Here is a 15,402-nt window from a genome sequence, read left to right as displayed (position 1 = left end):
ACAGTTGGTTATGAGCTTATGACTTAACTCACACATTCTTTAAGATGCAGAGACTGTCTTCAACAATGAATAACATGGTATGTAGAAGTAGTCGGACTCTTTCAAAAGTGATGTATATGCGTTTTAGATTTTAGTTTGTCGTCTCTTCGTACTTTAAGACATTGTATATTACATACACTCTAAGACACCACATACTGTCACTCTTCTCGACTGAACTACGTATTAGATATTTGGAATTACCTGCAGATTTTTTTAAAGTTTGTTTGTTGTACCTTTTAAAGCTTTTACCCAACATATTTTTTCGAACTAGAAATAACATTTCTTTTATATCAATAATAAAAACACAATTCGAATGCAATTCCTTACTTGATCTTTGAAGCACTGCACAGAAACACACATACCTCATTATAATATATATAGAGGTCGATATACAAGACAAACATCTGGATGTATAAACTGCAACAAGTACTAATTCCTGACCAAAGATCATGTGTGGGATTAGTGCAAGTCAATAGCAACAAACTATTCTGATATAGTAATACAGATTAATTTGTGCTCTAACAAACAAGGAAACTAAAATTTCAAATACTTAGCAGTCGAATTTTACGTTTCAAAAATTCAGCCATTCTATTTCAGAAATGTTCATTACAGTAATGCTAGCAAAGTATGCTAAACTTACATGCCTAGAGAGTATTATTCTATTCACTTGTATCCTTCATGCTAATATTAGAAAGCACAAAAGTGACAGTTACAAATTTCACACACTTACTTGAAACCACTCTTAGATACATCTTCCTTTCCTAATACTCAATATAGTTGATTTGCTACTAAATTATCATCATAGTAAAATTCTCATGCTTCTTTGTCGTCATCATCACTGTCAATTTGTGGACAATCATTCTCTTCTGATCGGCATTGAAACACATCTTGAAGTTCTATTGCCCTCAAGATCCAGTGTAGCAGATGCAGGTACTGAAATACTTGGTCGAAGAAGAGGCGAACCTAACCTACTTGATGTTTCATTAGCACTCACCTCAGTGATTGGAATAATAGGAGTTGGTTGCATTTCTATTCCATTATGTATAGTTGTTACAGATTCCGGGTTATCAAGATAATGATTATCGTACTCCTCCTCGACTGAGATTACTGTGCTTGCATCTGTGTGTATGGTCGAATCATCATTGAACATTCCAAGCCTTCTTTTCCTCCTAGCTGCCTTTTTCCACCCGTGAATTGTCTCCCTTATTCTGTGTGGAATAAGAGCCGCCTTATAATTTGTTCCCATCTGAAACAAAACAAAAATAGTTGAAGCATTTAGAATTTCGGTAGCTGAGAACTGAAGCAGCAACTAACAAACAAACTTTCATGCGAGAACACATGAGGCCAGAAAAACACAACACATGAGGCCAGAAAAACACAAGACATCTGTGTCCAGATCTTTCACGATTTGCACATAGATATAATCAAATGCATTTAATCATACCTGAGTTACCAATGCATACAGTGGCAAGGTACTGTAACTGCAGAGAAACTGCCCAGCAAACCTACAAGTGAAATCCAGGTGATCAACACAACTGACCATGTGGTCTATCAAGTAGATCACAGAGACATGATGAATTGTCTGCGTACCCCAAAATCAGTCTTAAATACACAAGCAAATGATTCTGAATGAAGCAAGAATCGTAACCAAATTGCCACTGCAATCAAATCAGTGAAAGAAAAAAAAAACCCTAGTTAAAATTAAAATAGGTTCACAACTTTTAAGCAAGACATGCATCTTTTCTGTAATAATGTGATTAGCGGTGTAGAAGGAAAATAAGTACCCAAAACCAAAAAAACGAAGCCAGTTCAAATGCGTTCTGCAAAAAAGAACAATAATAATTTAAGAAAGAAAAAAAAATCTATTAGTACTTTGAATAAAACTTGTCAGACTGGTCAACTTGTACCAGCAGTAACAACAAATTGAAGATCTAAAACTCCAATGGATGTAATCATAGTCTCATAGAGACCATAGCTGACCTGGAATAGAACAAAATGGATCAGTGATAACAGAAGTTCTGGCTTCTTAAACCAGAAAAGGTCATCCCTTGGCCTCATCCTTTCTCCATGAACTCTTAAACCAGCATTCTCTAGTGCCAGGGTCGCAATAATATGCTGCAGCTTCGTGCCAATCAAAAGAACTAGCTGCATGTGACAATATTCAAAGGCTCATTTTAAAGGTTATCATAGCTGCAACATATTCAAATGACTGGTGCTAGCACCTTATTGAAAGAGGAAATAAAGATTCAAAACTTACTGAAATTGGAATGATTGCAATCCAGAAATAGAGGTTAGAACCTGTTATAATGTACACAAGAAGGGAAAAAAAAAACTTTCAGCCCCAGTATAATCTAATGTCAGCAAATCCTCTACAAATACAACCAACAGAATGGAAAACTTAATTTGAAGCAACTCAGCTTATTTAACGAAACAATTACTTTAATGTAAGAACACCTATCTATGACTTCATTTTATTACTATGACATACCTTTTATATTAAACAGCATGAAAGCAACAACAAATCCCCATAGAAGACCACTGGAAGATTTAAACAAGAGGCCTTGGCTGTTAATTTCTCGTCATAAAATGCAAATAAAAACATAACACCCAAAGACAGTAATTAATGAATGTTGACTAAAATGTGCTAAACAATTGAATTGGTTATGACTATTTTTGTTTTTTCTAGTGAGAGTCAAGCACTTTAAAACAGGATTATCAGGGGAGCTTCCAGATGGTATCTTAAGCCCTCAAGTATCATGGAAGCCTTGTCAGTTTTTTATTATTGTGATTGGCTCCTTTTAACCTTAGAGGATGAAATGAAGTTTCCTCCCAACAGTTTCTATTTCACAAATTGTAATAGAGTTTAAGGGTTTATTGCTTGCTGATTTATAGAGATAGGAGTCTTTTATTGTAAACTCTTTGTTTGTTGTTGTGTAAGAGTTTCTTGTTGTAAACTCTTTTAGTACCTTTCTGAAGACATCCGTGTATTTACATTGCATTAATAAAAGTCCAATTTCTTTTAAAAACAAAAAGAGTATAGACTTAACACAAATGTGCCATCAGTCTGAAACAAAAGTAGCACAATTAAATGAATGTCATAAATTGTAATCAACAATTTAGTCTAGAAAGACGAGGAAAACTCTTGAAGAGTGTTGACTTATAGACTGCAACCTCCTATGACATCTTTAGTTTCAGAGCAGTGGATTATTAGATAACTAATGAGCTAATTACACATGCAAAGCTACTAATGAGTAAATATTTTGGTTGCATTCTTATGGAAGAGTTCCCTCCGTCTATTTTTGATGTTCTCATGTTTCATTCTTAATTGTGATTCCATTCACTATTTCAAAATATATATGTGTGTGTATATGTAAATATATATATTTTCTTGCAATGTCTAGCAGAAAAACTCGTCATAAAGAATAACATTGCTTACCTCACGCCCACTATCCTTTGGAACTCTTCTTCCATGGAACGAATCATATAGCTGTGAAAATCGTATTTTAGTGTAAGGTTGTGATTCTGCAACAAACAACCACGAGTTAAGTATTCAAAAAGTAGTAGTACTTCCATTCTCAACTATATCAGGTACAAAATATATGTGAAAGAATATCTCAAGAACGCATTTATAGATAACTATTTACAGAGTGAATGTAGAATATTCCAATAAAAACTTATAAAACTAATTAAATTTTTCACTTTTCCATCATAAGCATATATAAGTATGCATTTCTTAACTTTAAATTATTTGATAAATAAGACGCATATTAAGATGCATTTGATAGAAATTAATAAATATGCACGGCATAATGTGATGAGGACCAGCTCAAAACCAAATGACATTTTGAAGAAGGGAAAGATAAATTGAAAATGGTAGTTCTCTGAAGCAATGATATTGCATACCATTATGAAACCATTGCGCAATGTCAAGTAATCCGCACGAACTACTGAATGCCCAAATTGGCGGAAGAAACATGTCTATAAGACAAAGTATGCAACTTCAGTATAAATTAAGAAATTTTGTCTATTCTAATGGAGTAAAAGTGAATGGAAGCAACACGTGGATAAAGGAAACAGGGTTCTACTTACCACCCAGACGAGAAAACTATTTTTTACCACAGGATTTGATGATTGGGCTTTTACGAAGGTTACTTGTCTCCGCATTGTCAACTGTCTTGTCATCTCTGCAATGGAACACAGTAAGCACATTGAGCTCCAATGTTCATCCATCATAAAGATAAGTTAAATAACTGAGCATGTAAAATAAAATACTAGTACATCATTAACTAGCTAGGAAATAGTACATGCATTTCAACCTACTATTTTCAGTTTGAATTGCAATGCGTAATCTTAAGCTTACAATAACTTGATCTTTTTGTTCTACAGTTCTTCTAAACTTAAGCTTTTATTCTCCTCCTAATTCTTGGTAAAATATCATGAGGGGTGAAACTTGAAAGTATGACTTATGAGAAGGAAAGTCGATGCAAGGTTCCTTATGAATTCATATAAATCCTTCTTATTATCAGTAATCCATTGAGTTTGTTTACTAGAAAATTAGCCCACAAAATTCTCTTGACCAATAATGTTTTGTTCAATTTTTCTACAACCCTCTCCGACAAATTCTCTGTGGACATGCAGACAATCCTACTTTCTATACGACGTGAGCACAGTAGAATTCCTCTATTTTTTTCCCTATAAATAAACAAAAAAAAAAGAAAAAAGAAAGGCTAGTTGAAAATGGCTTATAAAAAATACTAGCACCCAAGCAGATAGAACAACATACTGTCCAGGATCCATGGTTTGGACATGAACACTCAATCAGTTAAGCTTACCAGTTAACGAATCATGTCGTTCCATATGAGCCTCCTCCTCCCATTCTCTCCAACTGTGAATCTGGACATGATTACAGCATCAAACAATGTGCTGACATTAGAATTGTAGTTTTTCACTCAACATAGGGAGCAATAAAGCCAGAAAGAGTTTCATCACTTCCTTCAGAAAGAAACTCACACTCAGACGCATTACTCTACGGACATAATCAAGCATAAAGATTAGAAAAAACTAAGTCTCCTTGACTGATACTAAATGTACAAAAGACAGTTTAAATATAAATGGGTGGAGCAAAATATATAATCTGCAGGAGGACATCTTTTCTTAGAAGTAAAAGACAATGTCGACCCCTGTAGTAATACAGAACAAAAAATTAAAAATACAAATCAATGCAACTCAACCTTCACTGGAGTTTATAAGAGCAAGCATATTTCTCCTTATCTTTTTTCTCCCAGAGTCCATCTCATGGCAAGTAATCAGGCAAATTCATAATCAGGAAATCTGCTAAGCTGTAATTTTATTTGCTGGACCAAATTATTTGGCACCAAAAGATACACAAATTCTGTCTTGGATGCAGTTTCAGTAATATCAGGATAATCAAAATCTATTATTATGGCATGCTATGCGCCACACAAGGAAATTGTTGAAGTGATCGGATTTTATGTAATTGTGCCAAAGCATAATTGAATTCCTATATTCGCAAAACTAGAAAAGCACTTTGTTAAGAAATAATAAGAAGTTTTTAAGGAAAACTCTTCAAAGATGTTCAAAACTCTCAAAGTAGGTCTACTGAAATAATGTACAGAATATCTTACCTTAACAATTGCCAGCAACATCGTTAAGCAACTGTAGGATATATGTGTTACTGCCATAACAAAAATGAACCGATGCAACTGCTCAAGACCTTCATAGGAAACAAAGGGCTCGTGACCCTGACAAACAGAACAAATTTTCAATTACTCTTTGATCATTTCATAGACCCCATTTGGTCCTTGAAAAGGCAAAAAAAAATTCTCTAAACTGAATTCCATGTTTTAGTTTCTATCTACCTTTTCGGTATATTATTTTCCAAAAGCTAAACAAAGCATGAAAGAAATTTTATTTCTCAAGGAAATTACTAATTTAATGATAGGGACATGCCTTTTTGCAGGTATTCCGATCTAAGCCATTCAGCATTCTCCTAAATGTATGAACTGAAGACATTAATAGTTTACGCTCATGGGATGAATTATTCTCATTTTCTTCATCAATCTCAGACCTTGTACATGGGGCAAAAGCACTATTATAAAACTTTGAAGGAATGCAAATGTTGGCTATCAAGCTTGAGGTGGCTGTTAAAAGCAGAGAGATAAACCCAAGCAGCATCAACTCTGACATAGAAATTCAAAAAGTAAAAACTTATCAGTGACAGCTGTAAAATATATGAGACTAATTTATGCATTCACTAATCAACAACACATCCAAAGGAATTCTTTGAATATTGACATGGTTGCATACAACAGAAGATTAGATACCTTCTTTCATTTTCTCCACTGCTTCAAGCAAGGGTTTTCGGTTAGTTTTCCGCAACCACTGAAACAACGACACAGAGAATCCCAGAATAAAACAATTGCTGACATAGCATTAAAATCAAATATATGAAATTGGCAGAAAAAAATTGATGTCACATGAAATTTCTAACAATAATCCTTTAGCGTAATTTCTATATCTTGTGAAGCTGGTTAATCACAGCATGGACGCCTGATTCTATATATGAGGCTAGCTCAGGTGAAGTATGCATGTTAAGATATTTGATTCAAGTTGTGTTAAGCCCATCATATAGCTTAGACGACACTAAATAATAAAACTACTCAAGAGCTAGCAAGATAAGAAAACAATAAAGGTCATCCTTAATACCAGTTTGCACGTTAGATGCAACGAAATCAAAATTCATCACATGTGAGTTTTTGTAAACTGTTTAACAAACTATGGTTTAACTGACTCTCCATTTGAAGATGGAGGATTTGACTTGAAGAAATTATATCCCATCAAGGTTAAATTGAATTAAGAAATTCTTTTTTAAGGGAATCAAAACAAAAAAGGACAAATGGGAGCCTCAGTAGTACAAAATCCTTATTAGAAACATAGAGAAGGTCAAAGAGTCCTCTTTTCCTTCACTAACAAGCATATTATAATGCAAAAAATTTAAGAGTATAGGGTTAACATACCAGATTAAATGGCAAATCCACTAGATGAAGTGTTAATAGTGCCACTTACAGTGCTTAAACGGTGGATCGAGCGCTCCACAAGTAGAGAGACTGCAACAAAGATTGTCAAGACAGTAGCAACAGACCATGTCGGAGTCAAGGCCAAAGATCGCATTTCTTTGTTATTTTCCTCCATTTTATAAAATCCCCTCCTCGAACACTGCTAACTATTTCTTTTCCTTCTCTAAAGTAAATCCCAGAAGAAAAGAAATAATGCCCTTTTCCAGTTGGCCACAATCATTTAACAGAACCAAAAGTTGAGAATCTATATTCTATACATGAAAAATTTCACCCCCAAAACAGTCTTCTACGCAGTATGAATGCATAGGTGCTCTACCTCTCTATTGTCAGAATTCATACACAAAACACAAAGCAACACAAATGTGAACTCAAAAGGGTTTCTTCAAAAAAAAAATACCAACTAAAGTAGCTTTCTGTAATTGAATAGTAACCACAGATAAAGTTGATGTTTTGAGTAGGTAAACTCAACAATAATGAACAAGCTTTCCCAGTTGAAGCAGATCTTTATACAAATTGCAATTAGACCCTCCTCCACTCTCCGGCAAGAGAAATCCTTTTTATAACCCAAAACCAAGAAGGTTGAGAAAACAAGCAGTTCCCTGAAAATGGCAAATAATTAAACTGATCCTACTCTTTATTTCTCTCTCTCTCTCTCTCTCTCTCTCAAAAGCGTGTCTGTTCTGTACGTAGCATCTGTTTGTTGCAGTCCGAGAAACAGCTTTTTCCCTTGAAGCCTTGATAATCCTTGTTCACATTGTCAGAAAACAGAACAGAAACCTGAAACACCAACCTTTACGAGGACATCACATTCACCTTGGATCTCTTTCGAAAAGCACCCAGAAAACCAATAATTTCCAAGCTCAAAGTCGTAGCTGATTCTGACCAATGCGAAAACTCTCTCTTCACTCCTCTTTCGGTTTTTATAAAACTAGTCCATAAAGAGAGCAAAATAACTGAAACCCAGGAGCGGTGATTGTTTTTTCTTCAAAAAATAATAGAATATTATGTTGCGGTGATTGTTTTTTCTTCAAAAATTAATAGTATATTATGTTGCTTCTAGAAGTTTTTCTCGTATTTTACAGACAAATTTTCGGGAAAATAATAATAAAAAATAAAAACACAGCATTGACCTTCACCAGGAGAGATCTCAATCGCAATCTGTTGTATTCATTTTTTATCTTTTCTTAATGGGCTTAATTTTTTTTCAACTAATATTTTAGTTTTTGTCTCATTTAAATTCTAATTTGTAAATTTATAAATTTTATCAGCCTAAAAATGATCAATATTACATATTTAGCCATTCTGCTCGTGCATTAAAAAAAATAGATTATTAGTCCAAATAAATGAAGAAGAAAAATTCAAAATTTCTGATTGATTTGATGGTTAACTTTGTTGGATTCTCTATATTGTTGCATTGCAAAATAAATTATTATAAAAATAACTTAAAAAATATGCAATTAAATCACTTTCTGAAATTTTAATTTTTGAGAGAAAATGACTGAAAATGCAAAATTATATTTTTGGTGATGAAATACCTAAATTTAAAACTTAAAAGTCATGGTTAAAGTGCAAAAGTAACATATTAAACCAAAATGAGTTAAACCATGTAAGGCGAAGATTACGGAGATTGAATAATAATATAGGGCTGCATTAATAATAATAAAAATAACATCGAAAAAAAACATTTAAATTGAATTAAAAACCCTTTCAAAAAATGCCACAAAAAAAAACACCCTTTCAAAAAATATACATTTGAATTAAACAAAATAATGCGTGTTTAGAGCACTCCCATGCGGTGCTCTACTTCAACATTTAAAATACCTCCCAAAAATACATATTTTTTTATTTTACCTCTAAATTTTACATTTTTTACCATACATCAGATTCTCTATTTTTTTCTCTATATCATTTAAATATTATATTTTCAAACATTTTTTATTCATTTCAAATATTTTTTATAACTATCAATAATATCTTAATATATTTAAATATTATAATATTGGGTTAAAGGATGAATAGTATACATTAAATATAGCTTGGTACTGTAGCTATATGTAAAAATATTTGTAAAATACATCATCCAATGTATACCCATTTTTGTTAGTTTTAGCTATTTTTTACATATTTTGGTAATATAACTCACCCAATGTGAGTGCTCTTAGAGCACTCCCATCCGGTGCCCTACTTCAACCTTTAAAATACCTCCAAAAAACACACATTTTTCTATTTTACCTCTAAATTTTACATTTTACCATACATCAGATTCTCTATTTTTTTCTCTATATCATTTAAATATTATATTTTCAAACATTTTTTATTCATTTCAAATATTTTTTATAACTATCAATAATATCCTAATATATTTTAATATTATAATATTGGGTTAAAGGATGAATAGTATACATTAAATATAGCTTGGTACTGTAGCTTTATGTAAAAATATTTGTAAAATACATCATCCAATGTATACTCATTTTTGTTAGTTTTAGCTATTTTTTATATATTTTGGTAATATAACTCACCCAATGTGAGTGCTTTTAGCGTTAACTCCTTTCTTTTGTAGCCAAACATAAATAAACAAATGCTATTTTTTTTAAGGATAATAAATGCTACTTTTGTACTCTCATATTATTTCCCAACTGTGCATTTTTCTAAAGTGGGTTTCGTACCAACTCCCAAATATATTTATGGTACTTTTTGTTTTTTTGTTTTTTTTAATATTATCATTTTTATCACATATTCTATTTGTTTTTATTAACCATTACTAAAAAAATAAAACTTTGAATGGTGCAATTGAATAGTAGATCCACATATTTTACTAATAACAATTTACTATGTAGGGTGTGTTCAGGGCTGCCGTGAGTATGGTCCTATACAAAATATATTATTTTTAAAAAATTTATATATAAAATAATATATTTTAAAAATTTGGGACATTATTATATGGCGGCAAGTCTAACCCACTTGTGCCCAAAGTCGGGCCTACTAGTATTTGACACCACTAGTATTCCTTCATAATATTCATTTTTATTATCTTTTATAACGTTTTTAAGAAAAGAAAAATGTTATTGATAAATATCTCTTTGTCCATTTATTTTTTCAATAATGAATCTAAATATTCTGAAGTGCAAACTGGAAGAGGAGACAGGGAGTGAATCTTCTTAATTATTTACAGATTTTTGCAACAACAACTATTATCAATTAATTTCTTTTAAAAAAATAAATATTATCAATAAAATAAGGAAGCACACACGTGTGCATGTGAAGCACTTGCTTAGTCAGAGTGTAAGTACAATATAAAATAAAACTTTATATACATTTTTTTAGGGAGAACTTTATATACAATTCAAGAAATATATTTTTCACCTCCAAATTATAAGGAGAGCGCAGAAAAAAGAAACTGTTCCTCTTTAAACTGAAAAATATATCTGGTTGATTTCTGGAAAATTGACATGCATATATAGTGGTACAATTATTAATGATTTTTCAAATAATAAGAGTCCACTTTTTATCTTCTGTCAACAACAAAAAAATCTTTACTTTACCAAAAAGAAATCAGAATTATATATATTATTTATTTTAATAACTTTTACTTTACCAAAAAGAACCCAGAATTATATATATTATTCATTTTAACTGTAGCTTTTGTTGTATGAACAATTTCATAATACGTTGCAATAAGTAGCTAGGTTCATTTTGGTAAATGTAACATAAATAAAGGAAAAAAATAAAGTAGTAGTAGTAGTACACTACACTTGTGTTGTGTCATGTGTTGATGTGTACAACCACCCAAAGGAGTAGTACTACTGTTCTTTACTTGTATTGGATATAAAAAAGTTGAAAATAATAAAGAAAATCCATTACACATACCAATTTGATAAGGAAGAGCCTCCTCATAAGTCATACGTAACACTTGTTTTTCTTGACAAAATCCACTGAAGAAGACAGCTAGCTATTTTAACAAGCTCCATGTGCCTTCCATTAAGGAGGATTTTATGCCATCTTCAACGTGTTTACGTATATATATATAATCAACCAATCACAGGCCACTCATGAACGCCTCTCACTATTGGTCCCACGCCCTGTCACATCCAATAGTTGATTGAATTCTTTTTTTCTTCTTTGAAATGTATTAAATTTAATTGTGTGAGTCCTTTTTATTTTTATTTTATACAAATATTTATATTAAAATAAAACAAATGCCTTGACGAGGAAAAATTGTCACTAGAACCCACGCGTTTATGTCACTAGTCAGTATGGCAATTGGCAACCGTGTATGAGTCATGGTCATGGTTACTATAATTTTTATGGAATCATATAAAATGCATAACAGTACCATATTATAAATATAAAAGTTCAAATATTGTGAATATTAATATTTTATTTTCTAGAACAAGAATCTGCTTTTATTCATATTATTTTATAATTATATTTAATAACAAAATTATTCACATGTTACAATATTTATAAATGTATTGCTAAGGAGTATTATTGGTATCCAACACACAAAAAAAGTGATATATTATTATTAGTGAAATTCGATATCGGTCTCACATATTAAATTAATAAGAATTATAAAATATTGTTAACTAATAATAAGTTGTCCCTTCATGTAATTTTAGATATGTTAAGATATCCAATATCATCACTCTATTTGAGCAAAAATTGTAATAATGTTTCAGAAAATCGTTTTCATATTAAATGTAATGGTAATTGCTAGTTGGATTGGAAGTAAATATGTCTATGAATTTATGTAGAACCTGAGGGTAGTTGCATTAGGTATTTTAGCCTACTTACCAGGCAAACACCGTTTTCATATTCTAGTGGAGAAGTACATGCTAAGTGAAAATTAGAATATGAAATATGAAATATGAAATATGACGAATTAAATTAGATTATGTTGTAAAATTAAAAACTAAAAGAAAAAAAAATCTATTGTCATTGTCTCTTCTATATAAAAAATGTGAAGATAACATAAATTTTTGTTTTAACAGATTTTAATTTTTTTTTTTTAACTTTAACAGAATATTCTTATATTTAAGATAATATTCTTATATATATTTAACGGTAATATTATGTTAAACATATAATATATAATTTTTTGTTGTCATTGTCAAATTCAAAAATTAGAACAAACATAAAATTAAACAAAAATAAATTAATTAATTAGTTAAAATAGAATATTTTAAAGATATTTTATGATAAGTTAAATAATTAAATCATATTTACTCAAAAATAATAAAGACATATATATCATTTTTTTATCTTATAAATTTGTGTGATAGTTTGTTTTTTATCAAATGATTGTAGCTCTTTTTCTTCATCAAATTCACCAAATGACATATAGAAACTAAAAATAATTGATGCATGTATACTACTGTCTACATTATGACTTTTTCTATTCTTATTTTATTTCTATTATTAATTTATTTTTAAATATTATTATATTTTATATATATATATATGTGTGTCAACGTTGTGTTTAGATGTCATATATGTAGTTATTATTGATATAAATATTTATATATACTATAGAATTATAATTCATTCTATTATATATATATAATATATTTTAAAAAAGTGAACCAGTTTTTAATAAAATTAGAGATATTGTTTACAACTTTCAAACTAAAAAAACATACATCGCACGTTGCTTCTACCTAGTAATTTAATATATATGTATATGGAAATGTTGGATAAATAAATTTAATAAAGTACATCCAGCAATAATTTGAAATAATTGGTAGTGGTTAAAGTTCTAGGGCAAAATTGCTAATTATTCTACACATGATACTGCCACATCATCAGATAAAATGCTACATTATCAATCTGTTAGCCACCTAGGACGAAATCTAACAGAAGTCTCATATTTCAGAAACATGCATAGTTCGGGGGGAGTTTTTAACATCGTGAATCATTCAGAGAGCACGATCATACATTGGTCATAGTTCAGGGGCAAAAATGTTATTTATTCATTAAACAATTTTAGATATCTCAAATAGCCCAACTGAACATAGATATAAACAAATCCAAAAGAAAAACTCAAACCACAAAAAAAAAAAAAAAATCGATATGAGAAGGTTAAAGGAATTAACATCATAAAGATATATATATATATATATGGAAGACTTTTCAATGGTTACTACCCCTAAATAGGTACTAACAATTATGATGATGTGATAATATATTGACTTGGTATAGTAAGTCACCAATAAGTAATTTTTTTTTCTACATTAATTTCGAATTTTCATATATAATGCACAAATAAGATTTTTTTTAATTTTTTAATTTAATAAATATGTGACTGTTATGTAATATTTTCCAAAATTTTTAAAAACTCAAAATTTATTTTTAGAAATATTAATTAACAACTATAAATATGGATCATTGATCTTAATGTAATTGCTAATATTAAAGTAAACATCCATGAGTAGTAATCATTAAGAATGCTCATATATATATATATTATTTGTCTAATAATTTTATATTTAAAATAGTGAAATTATGCATTAAAAAAAGTTAAAATGACTATTCTATTATATATGCATATAGGATTTGTTTTTGTGAGGACATTACTTTTTTCCTGACTCATGGGGTATTTTCCTTCTGACAAGATCTGGACCAAGATATTTTCTTTCTCATTTCATCACAATGAATTGGTGACCTGCATTTTCTGCCATATAACATTTTATATGGTGCTACATCAATCGTTGCATGAAAGCTATTGTTATAAGAAAACTTTATCAAACACAAATACTTCTCCTGTGATCCTTGAAAATCTAAGACACAAGCTCGGAGCATATCTTTAAGATTTTGAATGGTCCTTTCAGATTGTCCACCAGATTGGGGGTGATATGCCGTAGTAAACTTCAATCTTGTGCCCAATGCTCTTTGCAAACTTTCCCAAAACAATGAAGTAAATTGAGCATCCCAGTCTGAAATTATAGATACTGGCACTATAGTGCCCCAAATTTCCTAATAAGGTTTAGGACCTTGATTAGGAGGTCGGGAGGGCCATAATTGATTTAATATGTTATAAAATGAATATATGCATGTTAATGTGAATTATATTATTATATGATGATAAATGCATGCGTATGGGAGTATTTAAAATGATAAGGGCATTTTGGTAATTTGGCCTGTTGAGGGCATATTTGTAAATTGGGTGCATATTGTAATATGTGAATGAGATCTCATTATTATGGAGATATATTCGAGCTATGCGGCATGAGACGGTCATATATAATGAGTTAGTTATTTTATCATAATGGGGTCAATTTTGGGGTAATATGAATGTTATTTGGTGATAGATTGGGAATATTTGAGATCAGGGTGAAATTCTGGAAGTTTTGACTATAGTGTCCCCGGGGGTGTTTTCGGGACCCCGAGCACAAGGTTTTATTTAAGGTTACTTAAGCTTGAAGCAGCTTGACAGATAAGAACATATGTTAGAAACTTCTCGTTCTCTCTCAAAACAGTCCGTTTTACTGTTTGAGCCTTTTTGAGGAAATCTTGAGTTCTAGGAGTCAGAATCAAGCGAGGGTCGAGGCATAGCGATCCTAGGAAAGATTAGAAGCTTCTTAACCGAAGGATTTGACGAGAAACAACCCAATCGAAGGTAATCTAAGTTTGAAGTTTGAAGTTTTTAAAGTTTTGAAGCTTAGAATTGGACTTTGTTAATTGTTGAGTTTTTGGTCGGTTTGAGCTTTGGGTTTTGAAGGTTTTGGAGTATTGGGAAGCTTGGGAACTTTGATTTGATGATTGGGGAAAGTTTGGGTATGTTTTTGGAGGATTTGGAGTGTTTAAAACGCGTTTGGGAATGGCCCAGGGTTGGGGGCCGCGGCCCTAGTTCGAAGAAGCAGGTGTCAGGAAGTGAGCCTTGCTGGGCGCCGCGGCCCTTGCCTCAGAGAACCCTGGGGGCCGCGGCCCAAGGTGCTAGGGCCGCAGCCCTTGCCCTGTTTTCGCCCCGTTTGCTCGTTTTGACCCCGAGAACTTAGCTATGGGCCTCGGGAGTGTCCCTACTACTTGGATTAGTTTGGATTGATCTCTTGGGGGCTAGATATTGGTGTGGAACCTTTGATTATCATGTTATTAATGGTGTTCCATATATGGTTATGATTAGGTGACCGCTAAGGGCTTAAAGGTTGATCGTTCTCAAGGATCGTTCTTATATTGGTACTAGCTCGAATCTGAGGTAAGAAAACTGCACCCTGTGTATATGTGACATGCATGGTTATTATGGATGCATGTTGGTTGATTATTGAGC

At 31.4% G+C, this 15,402-nt stretch overlaps 1 protein-coding gene across 2 annotated transcripts; it reads right to left on the bottom strand.

Annotated features, from left to right (window-relative positions):
- Nucleotides 1-601: 601 nt before the first annotated feature.
- Nucleotides 602-8,146, bottom strand: LOC133796948 (MLO-like protein 11). 2 transcript variants are annotated; one of them, XM_062234655.1, is made up of 15 exons: nucleotides 7,126-8,146; nucleotides 6,384-6,441; nucleotides 6,010-6,239; nucleotides 5,685-5,801; nucleotides 4,872-4,932; nucleotides 4,129-4,223; nucleotides 3,943-4,017; nucleotides 3,476-3,561; nucleotides 2,528-2,577; nucleotides 2,297-2,337; nucleotides 2,020-2,184; nucleotides 1,824-1,859; nucleotides 1,630-1,697; nucleotides 1,484-1,544; nucleotides 602-1,285 (listed from the first exon to the last, which is right to left on the bottom strand). In XM_062234655.1, exons 1-15 carry the CDS (start codon nucleotides 7,249-7,251, stop codon nucleotides 896-898), a joined length of 1,659 nt encoding a protein of 552 aa, XP_062090639.1. In that variant the 5' UTR covers nucleotides 7,252-8,146; the 3' UTR covers nucleotides 602-895. The 2 variants fall into 2 exon arrangements, with proteins under 2 accessions (XP_062090639.1, XP_062090640.1); XM_062234656.1 differs by having other exon boundaries at nucleotides 7,077-7,197.
- Between the last annotated feature and the right edge of the window lie 7,256 nt (nucleotides 8,147-15,402).

This window comes from Humulus lupulus, chromosome 8, assembly GCF_963169125.1.
Source record: "Humulus lupulus chromosome 8, drHumLupu1.1, whole genome shotgun sequence".
Lineage (NCBI taxonomy): Eukaryota > Viridiplantae > Streptophyta > Magnoliopsida > Rosales > Cannabaceae > Humulus > Humulus lupulus.
The sequence above is the reverse complement of the archived record's forward strand: the minus strand, read 5'-3'. Positions and strand labels throughout refer to the sequence as shown.